The sequence below is a fragment of the Melanotaenia boesemani genome, chromosome 22, assembly GCF_017639745.1.
Source record: "Melanotaenia boesemani isolate fMelBoe1 chromosome 22, fMelBoe1.pri, whole genome shotgun sequence".
In the NCBI taxonomy this organism is placed as follows: Eukaryota; Metazoa; Chordata; class Actinopteri; order Atheriniformes; family Melanotaeniidae; genus Melanotaenia; species Melanotaenia boesemani.
Window position 1 is genome coordinate 14276315 of NC_055703.1, and position 15786 is coordinate 14292100.

Genomic DNA, 15786 nt, shown 5'->3' on the forward strand with positions numbered 1-15786 from the left:
ATGTCTGTCAATATTGTTGATGTCTGTCTATATGGCCTTTGCCAAGGTCACAGCATGAGAGACTGTCTTGCCAGGTTCTAAGCTGGTGTTTCTCAAACTTTTTCTAATGTGGCCCCCTTTGGAGGAATAACACCGCCCCCAATATAATCCTGTTGGGATTCACACTTGTTTTCTGTTGACTGGTGAATTGAATGATTGCACTTTCCCACCGTAATTATGGAGAAAAAATAACCTATTGTCCATTTTTACAGCTTATTCATTTTACACTGTCAGGGACCTCAGTAACATGTAGAATATCTATCTGTAGCCACTCCTGACACCTCATCCTGCTGGTCACCTGCCTGCACGTTTTGCTGTGGGATCCCATTCCTTAACATACAGTTGTTGAACGTTAACCAGCGTGGCTGTGTTGGTCACACAAGTGTTCATCTGAGTTTATGTGTTCATTCCACATTTTCCAATCCTGACAAGTTATACCTCATTGTAAGGTATGAAAAAAGGTGAGAAATAATCAACAAAACATAAATTTCTCCACTTTTTGTGCCTAGTGTAGTTTTACATCTGTAATAGTGGGGTTAAAGATAATTATGCTTCTTCTGTAGTTTGGTTAGGTAAAAAAACATGGTGCAGCACTTTTTCTGCTACGTGTTCTGTCTTCATTGGCAATCACTAAAGCTACTTCACACAAATGTGAAGTGTATGCAGGTAAGCTCACCTTCAGTTACCTCTAAAAAGAATTTGTCTTCACTGGTATTCACGTGCTCAGTATTGTTATGAAATTGTGCACATTTTTAAAATTCTCCTAAGATCTTTTGGGGTTTATCTCCAACTTACAAATAAATTGTAGGTTTGTTTTCATATAAAGAGTAAAAAATGTACTATTCACCAAAATTGTAACATTTTATGAGAATACTATGAAGTCTTAAACTGTATCCCCATTAAAAATGAATGCATGAGGCCTTTGGGTGAGATAATGAAATATGATCCAGGAAGTTGAGCTTGAGTAACAGATTAAGGCTTATCAGACACAAAAACACTGCACAGTTTTAGGACAATTCACAAACAGGCTTTTTCATGCCTGAACGTTATCTTAAAATGTGAGGATCTTGAAGCTTGATACTGCAAGAGGAATAACAAGGATTTTCTTCATGAAAGACTACTTTTGATCTGATCAAATTTTTCATTTGCAGTTAGAATGACAGGACAATGGTTTTACATCAATCTCTTTCTCTCATTTTTTAAAACATCTATCTATAAACTAGCTGTATTTTATGGACTCATACCTGTAATGTTGGTTCTTTCCAGATTAATATGTTTTCTTAATGTTATATATAATTTTAAAGGGTGGGCAAATTGTAATCACAGTGTCTGCCTTTCCTTCATTCACAGTCTCTATTTTCCCCTCTCTTGCTCTTGGACACACCATCCCTCTATTATTGGAATACTGTCACGGAAACACACACTCTGCTGTAATATAATGCTGTAGTTTGATCCAGACCTCCCATTCATTTGTTTAGCTATAAAGGTCTATGAAGTTGATATGTGTTTACATATTTGTTCACCCTTTCACTTTTTTTCCAGTAACTATGGCTGCTGACTTGACTTGTATATGTATGTGTGTGTGTTCTTCCCCTAGCTGAATTACACAACTCTTTCCACCCAGGGGCCTGAGAACTGGTCTGATGTGACCTGGTGATTTTATTGCAGCAACAGTCCTTTTGAGGACTCTCTCTTACACACATACTGTACACACACACTTACTTTCCCTCTATGGCTCTGACTTTCACTTCCCCCTCAGTTTTTTTTTTTCGCCTTCAACATCTGTTAATCTGCTCAGGGAATAGCAGCAGACAGAGTTTTCCAAACCTCTGTGCATTTATGTGTCATGCAATTCATCACTGGTGATTCTTGGACGAGCACAAGTTCTGAGAAAGTCAGTCTTCAACCCAGAAACGGACCCTGAACTCAAATCAGATTAGAGGTTGCTCAACCAGTAGCCTGGAGCTGGAAATAGGTTTATTGCAGGTTTGAGGATAAGGTGGTCAGCTTGGATCCGAAAGTAGCAAGCACTGTTCTTATCTACATCTTGAAACCTAAAAGAGAGAAAAAATAAAGACCAGGCTCAGCAGAATTGACAAACATTTTACAGGATGTTTATTTATTATTACTATTTTTTTTTTTATTGTCCAGCCATTTTCAAAATATCTACACAATTTAAAAAAATTACCTGCAGTGGTCCCTTTTGGATCCATGTGGATAGTAAAACTTTTTAAACAGTTGAACAGGCTATACATTAGTACAAGCCATGTCATGTCACAGTTGACAAGCTCATAACTCCAGCAAACGTTTCCTGTCTTTCTCTCACTGTGAGCGTGTTACTGTATGACTTGGCTGAACAGTGGCTTGCCACTGTATTGGCCAAAATGACTTTTTGCATGAATAGAAAGAATGAAGCAAAACCTAGAAGAAGCCTCACCATCACCACCGCCAGCCTGTTTCCATTGTAGCACTCAAACAGAAAAGACACTAAGAAATAAAAATAAATACTCTATGTGACACTAAACTTGTAAGAAACCTCATGTTTATACTAGTTGAATTCTTCTAGCAAGCCCAAATTACAGGCTTGAATATAAGTAAGTGGCATGACTTCTGCTGGCCTTTGCTGAGGGTTTAAAAGTCAATCATGCGTGGGCCATGGCTGCTCTGTACCAGTTACGTGTGTTTGTTAGTACAGGGCTGTCTGCAAAGCCATTAAAGCTCCAACCTCTGTTTGGACCTTGCTATGCCCTCTGGTCTTTGTGTTTCCATCATGGTTCATCACTGATTGATCGTGACAGGGGACAATAATGGGCACACAGAGAAAGGGAATTCTCTCTGCCTACTTGTCAGTCCATATTAACTCACCCCAAAATCCCTCAGTATCTGTGTGTGCAATGCAGTGATGAGGATGACATAAAAATGTATTTATATCAGCTAATAAATCACATTATTTTAAATAAGCATTTAAATAATTATTTATTAGACGTTAAAACCAGACGTGTTCTGCAGGATTATCCAGTTTTCATCAACTTATATTATGTGTTCGATATTCCAATTAAAAATAAGTCAATAAGCCTCTAAAAAATATAAACAACATGTGACTGTGGTATAATAATATGTAAAAGGTGGATTTGCAAGTTAAACTGGTTAGTTTACTCTGATTTTCTATATATGTCTTTTCCTGTGGATGCATGAAACTTTGTCTTGGTTAGTGCCAAGTGGCATCTCAACCCCACTCTCTCACATCCAAACGATATTTCTTTTAAAACTGAAACATCTCAAACAAAATTAAACTTATCAAATCATGCAGTCATTGTCATCCACTGAACAAAAATGACAAAACAATGTCATACTAGGGGAGTATAAATACCTAGACAGTGGTACTTTCTATGTATTTATGTGAAATACAAGTTTTTGTGTGATTTATGCTGATCATTTTATGAAAAAATTAGAAAATAATGAGACATCTGTGAATTAATATGCCCTGAAAATAGGAGTGATAGCTTTTTGCCTGGGAAAGCTGTTAAGCATCAATCCCTGAAAAAGAGCATTAAATTTATTACTCCAGTTAAAAAAAAAAAAGCTTGTGCCTGCAGGAAACAGGTGGGGCTGGTGAGATTCAAGTAAGAAAAATTATGTTTGCATGGAACCAAAACACTATGAGAAAATGGCATTTTAAATGGCATTTCAGTATGGCAGACAAAGTTGGTGAATAAATTCATCTTTTCCTCATCTGGATTTAAATGATTTTACAGATCTGTTACATTTGATTATTCAAAGGAAAAGCACTTACTGAAGGGATTTTTATGGCTTAAAAGGAGCTCATACAGTTTTGTATGTTGTCTTTTTAATAACAGTCACGATCAACAGGTCATGTCAAACAATAATACTGCCAAAAACATCTCCTAAAAGGCTTGATGACTCCAACTAGGTTAAACTCAAGCAATACAGGGATTTTAGGTTTGTTCTCCTGACTCGGAGAAAATGAGTTCTAACTGTACAACCAGCCACTGTCATGTTATGACTTTTTCTCCTCCCTCGCCATTTTTGTTCCATTAGGGCTTCACACTGTAAAAGAGCACCAAAACAAACATAGACAGAGCGCACAGGGAATGAAAGACTGCAGTGTTTTGGGAACAGCAGAGTCCTGACTGCACATGAAACTCCCTTTAAACTGGCTGGAGTGAAGTGTGACAGGTGAGTTGATAGGACAGTAAGTTGAGAAAACTACAAATAAAAAAGGTAAACAACATTTTAAATTACATTTCCTGTTTTTGCTGAAGAAAAGTGCTGCAATGTTTACTTTGAAGAGATTGCTACCTACCTATGAAAATGCAAAACGTCAGACACACATTGGATCACATGGAACAGCTTAAAGTAATTTGTTGATAGACACAAATGTTGCACATTGTTTCTAAATCACAAGTAAACATAACAGTAAAATTGCTTCCGTAATGAATTATGGCAATACATGTCAGCTCTTTTCCCAGTTAGTGAAAAAATCACTATATGACAAGTTGCATAACAGACTAAATCTGCTATTAATGTAAAAGAAATCCCATAAAAACCTGTTGCATAACACTTGCTGTCTTCCAGTATATTCTTTGATGTCCCAAAAAGAATTCTAACCTATTTGGGATGAAAACATCCAGTGAATGGCAGTGGGCTCTTGATTAGTTTCCATCACATGCAAGTCCCCTCGTCCTCCTCATCTTCTATTCCTTTTAATAGATGCACTGAATAAAGAGAAAAAAATTGTAAAAAAAAAGGCCATTGCAGGCTGGCTGGCCAAAAGAAAAAGAAGCTTGGCTCAATTTCTTTGTTCATTGACTTTCCATTGCAAATCCAACAGGCATTCTCTCTCAGCTCTCCTCTTCCCTGACCACAGTTATGGCTTTGGATACAGCAGCGAGTCTGTCCTTTCTCCTTTTGTGTTTGAAGATAATGCCCACTGTTTGAAGTGAAGGGAACTTAAAGCAAGTTTAAGGAAAAACCAACCTGAAAGAACTCTTTGTCCGCTAAGGAGAGCACTGTCTATAATAATGACTATTAATAATTTAATACTTAGGCCAGAAATGAGAAAACTGCACCGGTGACAATGTTGAGACGATAACTTTGGGAGTATTTCATTGTGAAACACAACACAAAATAAGTCTACTTTAGCCAGTGTTCATAAAGCAGCTCCAAGTTGTTGATGTCTCCTTTTTTGTCTTGTCACAGATAGCTGCTCTTTGCAAATTAGCCTTAGGAATACATGAAAATGGAGGTATTTTAAGACCTGTTTTAGTTTTGGGTGGGGCAAAATTTGGCTTAAAAGAAAAAAAAAGAAAAAAAAAAAAGAAATCAACTACACACCACCCAGAACGGAGTGAAATTGAGGAAAAGTACAAAAGTGGAAATGACAAATAAACAAAAAAAGGATCTCAAGTTTTTGGAAAAAAAAAAACTGCATCCCTAAAATATGTGACCTTTACAGTGGTGTTCAGATCAGATCTCAGCCAAGAAGCCACAGTGTCAGTTTAGTATTTGTCACAGCTCAGAGTCCAAAAGTCATCAAGTGTGGGTTTGGTCTGTACCTCGTAAAATCCTGCCATGCAACCTGCTTTTTTTTGTTCTTTCAGCTACACTTGCAAGACTTGACAATCATGTTGGAGAGCTGCTCCACTTTAGGGGTTCGTCCAGAGTAGTAGAGTATAGTGAGGGGCTCCAGGTCTTGAGGAACACAGCAGGGGGAGGCAGATGCCTCAGGATTCAAAGTGTTGTAAAGGCTCAGGAGCTATTGAGAAACAAACAGGAGAATTAGAAACCCATTCTGAAACAGAAATTACGATTTTGTGTAGTGTGATAAGTTTGTGTCTGGTTAGACATGAAATCTTAGTAATTTGCTGGCAAAAACTGATTACACATAATCCCATTTTTTTCAAGTGTGTAACTGTCTTAAGACTAAATGAACTCTTTTTTTCAAGATTAATTTTCTAAATGTCTTGAAGAGTTTGCTGGACGTGCCTCACAGTGATGCATTACTGGAGTCTGTCTAACGAAAACCAAAAACAGAAAGAATATTAAATTTGACGTCATACTAAGGTTAAATATAACTTTTGTACAATACAGGAAAAAGAGGCAAAACTGTTCAGACATGTCAGACAGATCAATGATCACCCATCTTGCTTGTATTTTTGCTATGTATTTGTGGGGTCTGCTTTATCAGACTCCACTCATGTTTTTTTTAGGCAATTAAACATGTTGCATTTTTTTGGAAAAGCATCTTAAGTCAGTTTTGTTTAATCTTTGCAAACCTTAAGCCCCCGATGAGTTCCAGAAGTGGACATTTCAAACTCTGGACAAATAAAACTGCAAGGTGTGTCACACTAAGAGTAAATCACTACACCTGTTTTTGATTTGTTGTGATTTTCACTAACCACTCGTAAGCCTTTCCTGTGTGTTCTTTCTTACCGAGCTATGTGTTGTGTCTGAGCTCCTAAGGTAAGGGCAGGGCCCAGAGCAGTAGTTGGCATCGTAACCACTGGGCTCGTGGATCCACTTCCAGTCCAGGTCACGCCGGAAATCGATGTGAAGTCGGCGAACACAGCAGCTCTCCTCTGTGTTTCTGAAGGCACAATAGCAATATAAATAGTCTCAAAACATCTTTAGTGTGCTGTTGGTCAAGTGTTGATGGGGACAAATATAAGCAACAATAAATTTAAGCATCTCTTACGAGAAACAGTAGTTTGTGTCCAGCGCTCTTTTGCGTCGGCGTGTGGACTGATTGTCCAGGCGGTGGGGTGGTATCATCATGAGGATGAGGTGAGGACGATATTGTTCCTTTTTGTTCTTTAGGCGATCCACATCTAAGCGACTCTGCTCATCATCTCCATCAACACCTTAAAAAAAAAAACGATCAGAGTGCACATTAATGAATTATGAAGTATTACAACTTTCTTTCATAATTTCCTTCCATCAGGGTGAACAAATTGCAGAACTATTGCTATTTCTCTGGAGAATAAAGACCACTAAGTTTTTAATCTGATACATTTTGGCAAATGCCAATCCATTTATTTGCAAATATAAGCAATAGTTTATATTTAGTTCACTATAATGTATAAAATAATTCAATACATGACATGCAATAATTACATAATAACACCAATTTGGACCAAAATAGTGTATATCTACTCCCTGAACTTGGAGCTGTGCTGAAAAAATCTGTGATTAATTGGAACAATTATGACATATTTCCTTAACATGATTAAGGAAAAACAGCCTCGGGTCAAATGAGGCGGAAACAATAGTCATTTTAACTAAGAACAAAAGTGGTAAGATGATAATTAAGATTACAAGAAACCATTTACATTTAAAAATAAGAGAATAAAAACAGCAACTGAGTCATGGCATAAAAAACGACTACAGCACATGACAAATTGTTGAGGCCTACCTTTAAACTTCACCTCCAGGACCTCATATTCATTTTCAATGATGTCACCATTTGGACTGAAGGTGTGGCAGGGACAGTGCACACTGATTTCCAAACCCCTATTGGATCCTAAAGGCAAAGAATTACAGAAATGAAGAACACTTTAAAAAATGGGATAATAATTGGGGTTAATGATAGCTTGTGGAAACTGATTGTAATAGTGCAAGGTGACCTCAGTCTTACTTCTGTTAATCAGCCATTCCCGCACCGTTTCAGTCACATCGAAGGACACCCATTCTGGAGTACCTTTGGTCAGCACATTCTTGGCTCCAATGTAGCGTTGTTTCCTAATGTGTTCATTTGGCCTCACAATCTGCCAAACAATAATAAGCAGTTGCCATGAAAGGTCCTCTTGCTTTAAAGTAGAGTAGAACAGTGCAGACACTTGTGAACGCTGGTCATACTGGCTTTGCTGTTCTGATATCATGAAAGGGGTTTCATGAATCATTCTCTTTTTTTGTGTATATTCAATGTTTGGCTCAAAACGTTTTTTGAAGTAATCAAGCCTATAGAAGTTGAATGTCAGCATCCAAATAAAAATTACTGTTTACAATTGCTTTTTGTGCCAATTTTTTTATAAAAGAAAAGAAAAACATGAATAAAACCAGTCAATATGGATTTTTTTCTAATAGCAAAATTCAGGTTGGTGAAATGTATCAGATGCAGTGCTATACTGAATGAGATCTGGATTCAGCTCTCACACATCCACATCCACTGAAAATCACTGTCACATGCTTATTACAATTTGTTGTTATAAGCAATGTTACAAATAACGCTGACCTTTAGCATATTTAATTATTACTAGCTTGAATATAATCTGAATAATCTGTCAGAAGGCATCTGAAGAGACGTTATTTTCCTGATTCCGACAGATTCATTAATCTGAGGCAGCAAAAGGACTGGAAGCCAACATCTAGAATCATTAGGTGGGATGTTCATCAGTCGGGAAGACATTAATAAATTTTTCTAATTATGACCTTATGTTCCTTATGAAGTGGTCTGTAGCTAAGTAGTAGTTCTACTTTCCTTGGCGCTGATTCTTTAACTTGCCAGCCTCTACCGAATTCACCAGCTAGTTGCAAACTTTGACTTTTTTCTCTCTTTTTTTTAACAGATAACAGCATTTATCATTATGATATTCCACCCAAAAATATGGTTCACTTTAGGTGGATCTGAGACTTTTAGTTTAATTCAGTATTAATTCATTAAAGTGAAATTACTGGTAAGAGTTTGAATGTTTGCTCACACAACTATGCTTTCTTTTTACAAAAGTAACAACAATGAATTTGAACCAACTTGTACCCACATTTAACTTCCAAGACACCACAGTGAATTTAAATATATATCTAAAATCTGACTACCTCTAAACTAAGATTGTATTAGTCACTTGGTGTCTGTACCCTTCTGTGAATGTTTTTCATTGTAAGAAATGGGGGCACATGGCCTATGCTGCTCCCCCACATAACTCTGGCCACCCAATTAAGCTCTTAAGTAAATACAGACTTGCTTGCCATACCAATCTAATGATTCACTGGTGAAAAGATGATATTTATTTTCTAGTCTACATATCCATGTCAAAACTAAGTTTGATGTGGTTTAAATCCAATCTAATCTGGGCTAAATTCACTTTCATTTGGTCTGAATCCATTAAATCTAGCCAGTTCCATGTGTGACATTGTCTACGCTTAACGTGATTAGATATGTTTTCATTTGGTCTTGATGAAATCCAGTTTAACCTGACCCAAACTTGGCATTGTTTAAACTGAGTTTTTAAGTATCTAGTTTGTAACCAGTTCAATATGCCAGAAAGAAATTGGTTAAGAGTGACAAAGCCAGTATAATCCAACATAACCCTGATGTCAGATATAGCTTAAGCATAGCTTGGGTCTAAATTTAGCTAAACTGGATCAGAACCATTACAAACTGGTCAAAACACAGAGAGTTTAACTTGCCATATATTCACTCTCTGTGGCCTGAAATGGGTTATAATGTCTTGATTGGACAAACTCGGACCTGGTGATGGCACAGAGCAATAAACTGTTTATTATCCTGTTACAGTTGCAGAGCTGCTAGTATTTGGGGGTGGTCTTCCCGCTAGGGAATTCAAGTAACGATTAGGGAATTAAGATATGTTGTAAAACAAGGAAAAAAATTGCTTGTTGCTGCCTTGACTTTAGTCTTTGGCTTTGATATGGGTAAAAGGACAAGAAAACGGTACCTTTACGCACCTGGTAGAGCTCAATCCGCTGTTCATTCTTCTTGGCGTCATTGTTTGGGACCCTCAGGGCTCGGAACTCTGCTCTGAAGAGGTTTGTGGAGTTCCTTTCCATGGTAGAGACATTGAAACGAAAAACCTTAGAGGTGATGCCTTTTGGGCAGTAGGGCAGATCATCTGGAACAAATAAAATAAAATTAAGCTTTTATGAGAGAACCAAGGGGTCTAGATAACTTAATCACAAGTGCTCACTCTAAATTTCTTTATTAAAAGCCCCCAGGTGTGGATCTTTTTCACAGGATTTGTCACATCCCTGATTTACTGACAGTGAGCCACCATATATTGGCATGGTGGGACCTGAGCTTTATAATAAGGCCCCATAGATCAGATATTGGACCCATGTGTTAGACAGCAATCTCTCCCCACATCACCACATCACCATATGGGGGAATAAGGTTTGGAAAAATGGTGGACCCTCTTTCCAGTAGGGTTTTATCTGTCATACATCTAACTTAGATTTTTTTTATTTTGGTTTTTCATTTAGTTTGTTTATTGTCTGCACAGTATATAAGATGCCTTTTGAACCCATTCACACCTAAAGTTTGATCTTAGCTTTTGCAGGCTGTTGAGAGGTTGGCACTACATTTATCAACCCCACAGTGAATGATTAGTTCCTGCCCGCCTTATCAGCATTCCTCAGTGTTTCTCCAACACATTTTGTCTATATTTGGAGGAAATAAAAATGTTGTAATTGAAATAGCAACATTATTAATGCAGTATGACTTCACCTCTATGGTAGCTTTGTATCAAAAACCTCACTACCCTCCATCCCACTGACAACTTTTTGGATCTGAAGCCTCTGTTACCATGAGGACTTCTCCAGAGCCTAACCTCACATTGACATATGCCAGGTTTGTTATATACATGATGCCATAGAAGGAAATCTTTCATGTTTACTGAACAGCCGCTATCAAGTATTTTACCATTCTTCTATTACATCTCTGCATCACCTGCAACTTGTTCTGGTTTTTAGCTCAGTCTCAGATCCACCCATGGTCAAAAGCATCGTTTTAAAAAAAAAGCTCATATTAAGTGAAATAAAGGAAGTTATGTCACTAGTTCAAAGTCAAAAACTGATTCCAAAATGTCAGCCCTCCTAATATGGACACTTTGTGGGACAAAGCTCTTAGCTCTGGTTCTTTCACAACCTACTGTTATTACTAGATCTCATTTCATTGGTTCAATATTTGTCAAGTATGCTAATTTTCTGCCTAGTAATGAGTTAGGAAAGAAAATCATCACTAATACAATGTGTGTGGGTGAATAACTTATGGCCTAAAAGCAAGGCTATCTAGTTTTATTCAAGTAAGCAAGAACCATTTAAGTCAGATATTTGTATCATTTTCATTCAGGGATCAGCCAAGATAAATTCTAACAAAACTGAAATTTAATGTGGTTGAGCACCATTGTCTCCAGCAATCAGACAATAAACAATTTGTTTAGTCTTTTTGCATGCCATTTTCTGAACAGCTATTCTCAAGTGGGATGGGAATTTGAAATAGAGCTGTGGCTTTGTCACTATATACACAAATAGAATTTGTGAACAAATCACTGGTGGAGAAAGTAGAAGTAGACTGTAAAAATTGTATGTTACAAGTGGAAAATTTACTTTTAAAATATCACTTAAATACTGTATGAAAAAGGCACTTAAAGTGTTAAAGCTAGTACTTGTAATTTAAAAAAAAATATATAATAGTTTTAATCTGCAATTAATATTATTTTAATAATTGAACATTTGACTATTTACTCCAATACTGTATATTTCAGTTTCATAATTGGATTACTAACTGACTAGTACTTTCTAGATGTTATTAGACTTATTAGCTGTAGAAATAATTGGGAAAGTTACAAGAAAGCATCATATTTTACAAGTTCTTCATTTGCTTTTTAAACAAAAGTCACAATATAAGATAGTTAAACCTGTCACATAAACAGTTAAAAAAATACAGGATTTCTGCCAGATAGAAAGTTGAGGAAAGAAAATTCTTCTTAAGTAAATATGTTTTGTTTTATTCCACAACTGGAGGGGGCTGTATATGAAATGCATTCGTTGTGGGTAATGACTTTTCTGTTACTTGCTTTGAGTTGATAATAAAATGACTGTATGGCAGCATCGGACAATATTTTCATGTAAAACAGTTTGGGAAGCTACAGCAGAGGTTAGCAGCCCATTCACAACAACCCAGAGTTTTTAAGCTTTGAGTTTTGATTAGAAAAGTTAAAGATCTTTTTTTTTTTTTTTTTTTTTTTTTTTTACTCGTCCTAACATGATGAGGGTTCAAAATATTTACAGATCAAAAAATGTTTTCCATATTTTATACCTTGTCAGTCTGGTGGTATGTTTTGTTTAGTTTTGTTTTTCAACTGAAAAGCAAATGTTGCAGTTTCCTTTCTGGACTTGAATGTAAGTTTAACTCAACAAATGTGAAAGCTGATCATCTTGCCTGCTCCAACATAAGAAAATCACATTAAGTCAGTCTTGGTGAAGAGAATTGGTGTATGGGTGTGAATATACTGCACAAATCATTGACAAAATGCATATTTGTAGGTATGAGATCACACAGGGCTTATTGAAAAATGCTCTGCCAAGTCAATACAATAGTTTGTTGATATTTTAAGTACATAAGTAACAGAGGTGTCAATTGCAATGTACATACAGTATGCACTAAGGTCTCAGTTCAGCTCTTTCCCTGATTTGCTGTTTTTCTTTCACATTCTCTTCTTGCTTTTCAGCTAACTATGTGAGACTAGGCTACACCAACAGAAACTTTGGTCCCTACCCAACTGTTCAAAAAGTCCATGCATGTAATGCTGTCTTGCATCTTTTTACCTGACGTTTGTCTTTGGTTTTAAATGAAACACCAAGTGTAGACACCTACTGCCTGATGGTTTTTGTCAAAACCATTTTGTGAGATTCAAAACAGAACATTGCTGAGGGAAAATTGTTTTTTTGAGAAACACCTGTTGATTTTAAAGTGCCTGTGATGCAATGGTCTTGGCTTTGCTGTGGACCATGAGACTCTCTCCAGCTCTCACACGCACAGCATTTATCCTATTCAACTCTGGACCATATGTCGCTTGTAACTTATTCAAGTATAGACACATGTCCCTCTCAGCCAAGGGTTTCCACTTCCAGCTTGTTCTAATAATTATAAAGAGAAAAATAGATGTGTCAAATAAAAATTTAGCACAAAATATTTGGAGCATAAAAGAATGTGAGCCTAAACAGCCTTTCCTGATTATTTTAACAATTATGTCACATCCAAAGTAAAGCTCATTATAAACTGAGCAGTGAAACGCTACCTAGTATTATATTGGCAATAAAATGAGAGTATAATGGAGTCATTCAGGTTTAAGGCTCAGTCTCACACTCAGTTTAGCAAAGATTAATCTTAACAGTACAATGATCTCATTCTCACAGGCCACCTGCATGCGTAATTATCTAGCTAAAATGTGCAGTGAGAGTCACTTTAGGCTCCATCTCAACAGTGAATGTGAAAGCTTCTTTTCTCCCATGTGGACAGGAGAGCAGGATCCATCTTTCAAGGCTAGGGAGGTCCTTCTGTCATCCAACTCTTCCTGTCTACCTCTGTTAACTTTTCCTACTCTTTCCCCTAAAGGCATCCCCATCCGCCTGGGCAGATGTCCCTCTCATTTAAAGCTGACTGGAAAGGAAATGCGAACATCTGGGAAGAGGGACATCATCCATTGAGGAAAAAAAAAAAAAAAAAATGAAAAAAAAAGAGGGAGAGTAGAGGAGTTTGTGGGAGGAGACTGACTTTCCTGGAACACAGGTTCAGACTTATAACAGGTTGGCGCGACCACCACAGAAAAGAAAGCACATCCCCTAGCGCACTACAGGTTCATCTTTCAGTCCAGAAAGACCCATAGAGCTCCGGCTTGTTTGGCATTTCAAAAAAAGAGATCCCAGGAGAGCCCCTTTAGAAATGTTGCTTTATTCATTTAGACTCTAAAAGTGCAGTGTGGTACTCTATGCTCATTTTAACAGTAGAGAAGTTTTATTGGCACAGTTTATGCATGTTTGCGATGACTTTATGCCAAAAGTAACAAAGATAAACTGGCGGATAACACGGATCAAGGTTTTTGAATTAAGATTTATATGGAATTAATTTTAGAAATAAATCTTGGGCAGAAAAAGAAATTGAAATGCTGAAACTCTTTGGGGAATTATACGTCTATAATGCGTCTGGTTGACACTGTTTTAGGCGTACACTCTTCAGTTGGTGCGTAATTACGCACGCGTCGAAAAAAACGAGGAGAAAGTTGAAACTTGGCAGCCGCAACAGAACGTATTACTTACTGCTTTCTGACGATCCATACAGCATCTCGAACTTGTGTATTTCTTTGGCGAAGTACTCTGTTTCTGTGTTGTCCTGACCGCAACTCTGCTGCCGGTCCCTCCCCAGCTCCTCCAGTAGCTCCTTGGTGCTGTTATACAATGCTTGGATTTGATCAGGGATTTTACTCGGTGCAAGGGAATGTGGGGGACTTGTCAGTCGGAGTTTGCTCAGAATTTGACCTCGTATCGCCTCAACCCTTTTCCTCTTCATATGGTCAATATCCACGGTGGCACAAGTTGACAGGGATGAACTCAAAGTTGCACAGTTGAGGAGGAGGACAAATAGTAAAGCCTTACCCAAATTCATCTTTCTGTCTGCATTTGGTTCGTTCTGGAGTTGAAAAGTGAAGATTAACAGCGAGGACTGTCAAGGTCCGTGTCAGCTACCCTTCTAATCAAACTGATGTCTAGCTGATGTTTCTTTTAACTGCCTTGGTAACTAATAATGACTAAGACTTGGTTTAATTTTCTTTCTTGTCGCAGTCCTCTTTGTTATCAGCGGAGGTCCGAACGCGTGTTCGCCCATGAGGCATCACTCAATTCAAAATCTCAAAAAGCAGCTTTCCTGCAATTTATGAACTTCATCCGGTGCAAATATCTGTAGAAGGTAACAAACTTTTCCTTTGCATTCTTCTGCTCAGTCCAGCAAAGCTAAGTCTTCCAACAGCTTGGCATGTTTCCCCTCTTGTCTGAATCATTCAAATATAGAGCCCTTTTATTGTCTCTGAGGAGGCAGACCACAGGCTGTCACGTTAACGAGGTATATGCGACTTTGAGCAGCCGATATGGCCTAATGTGAGCTTATATGTGACCAGTCGTTTCTGACGTTTGATGGAGGAGGGACCGCAGTCACTCGGGAGCGCCCAAATCTCCACGGGGCCCACTGCGATGCTCTGTTCATCAACTTTGGTACAAAAACATGTTATAACAATAACAATTAAATTAATAAATACATTAATTTTTTTTATATTATGATCAATTATGATCAGTCACACATGCAATGAGTAACTGGGCATTTTCTGCTTTAGTGTCTTTTCTTCTTTGTTAGAATATTCAAATTGGAATCTAGAGCTGATCTTGTGGTCCTTGTGGTGGTTCTTAAAATATTATTACTTGTATTCCTTCGAAGGTCTCAGCTGATCTGTCTTGTGAGTCACTATTTGGATGATGATTTTTTCACTTCTTAGGTCTTGCGCCTTCTAGTGGCTAAAGGTAGGTTTAGTGTTTCTTCATCTAATCGTATTTGTGCTTAAAGAAATATATGTTTTCATTTGAAATATAGACAACTGTGAACCCTTTTATATTTTTCTTTAAAAAAATCTGAAAATCAATACTTTTATATTTTTATTTTAAGTTTATTTAGTCATAAAACATCAAATATTTCTGTATATTTTCTCTAACAGCAACTTGATGAATGGCTGTAAAGAGTTTCACAACGTCAAAAAAAAAAAAAAATCATGAAGGAAGTTTGAAACAATTCAGAGTTGTGTCTTTTGTCTGCCAGTCTTTAGTCTGGAGTCTTCTTACAGAGAGTCACACAGCACAGGACAAATCCTGTTGTCTGAAGCACTTCTCACTTTACAGACATCCTTTCAAACTTCACATTCTGGTAACATGATTGTATTCCTGTTGAAAAGACCC

The 15786-nt window shown here is 37.3% G+C and overlaps 1 protein-coding gene across 1 annotated transcript; it reads right to left on the minus strand.

Annotated features, from left to right (window-relative positions):
* Positions 1-2151: 2151 nt before the first annotated feature.
* Positions 2152-14903, minus strand: LOC121634227 (transforming growth factor beta-3 proprotein-like). The gene is made up of 7 exons (XM_041976741.1): positions 14107-14903; positions 9739-9902; positions 7694-7823; positions 7472-7579; positions 6755-6920; positions 6493-6646; positions 2152-5815 (listed from the first exon to the last, which is right to left on the minus strand). The coding sequence occupies exons 1-7, from the start codon at positions 14450-14452 to the stop codon at positions 5657-5659; spliced, it is 1227 nt and encodes a 408-aa protein (XP_041832675.1). The 5' UTR covers positions 14453-14903; the 3' UTR covers positions 2152-5656.
* Between the last annotated feature and the right edge of the window lie 883 nt (positions 14904-15786).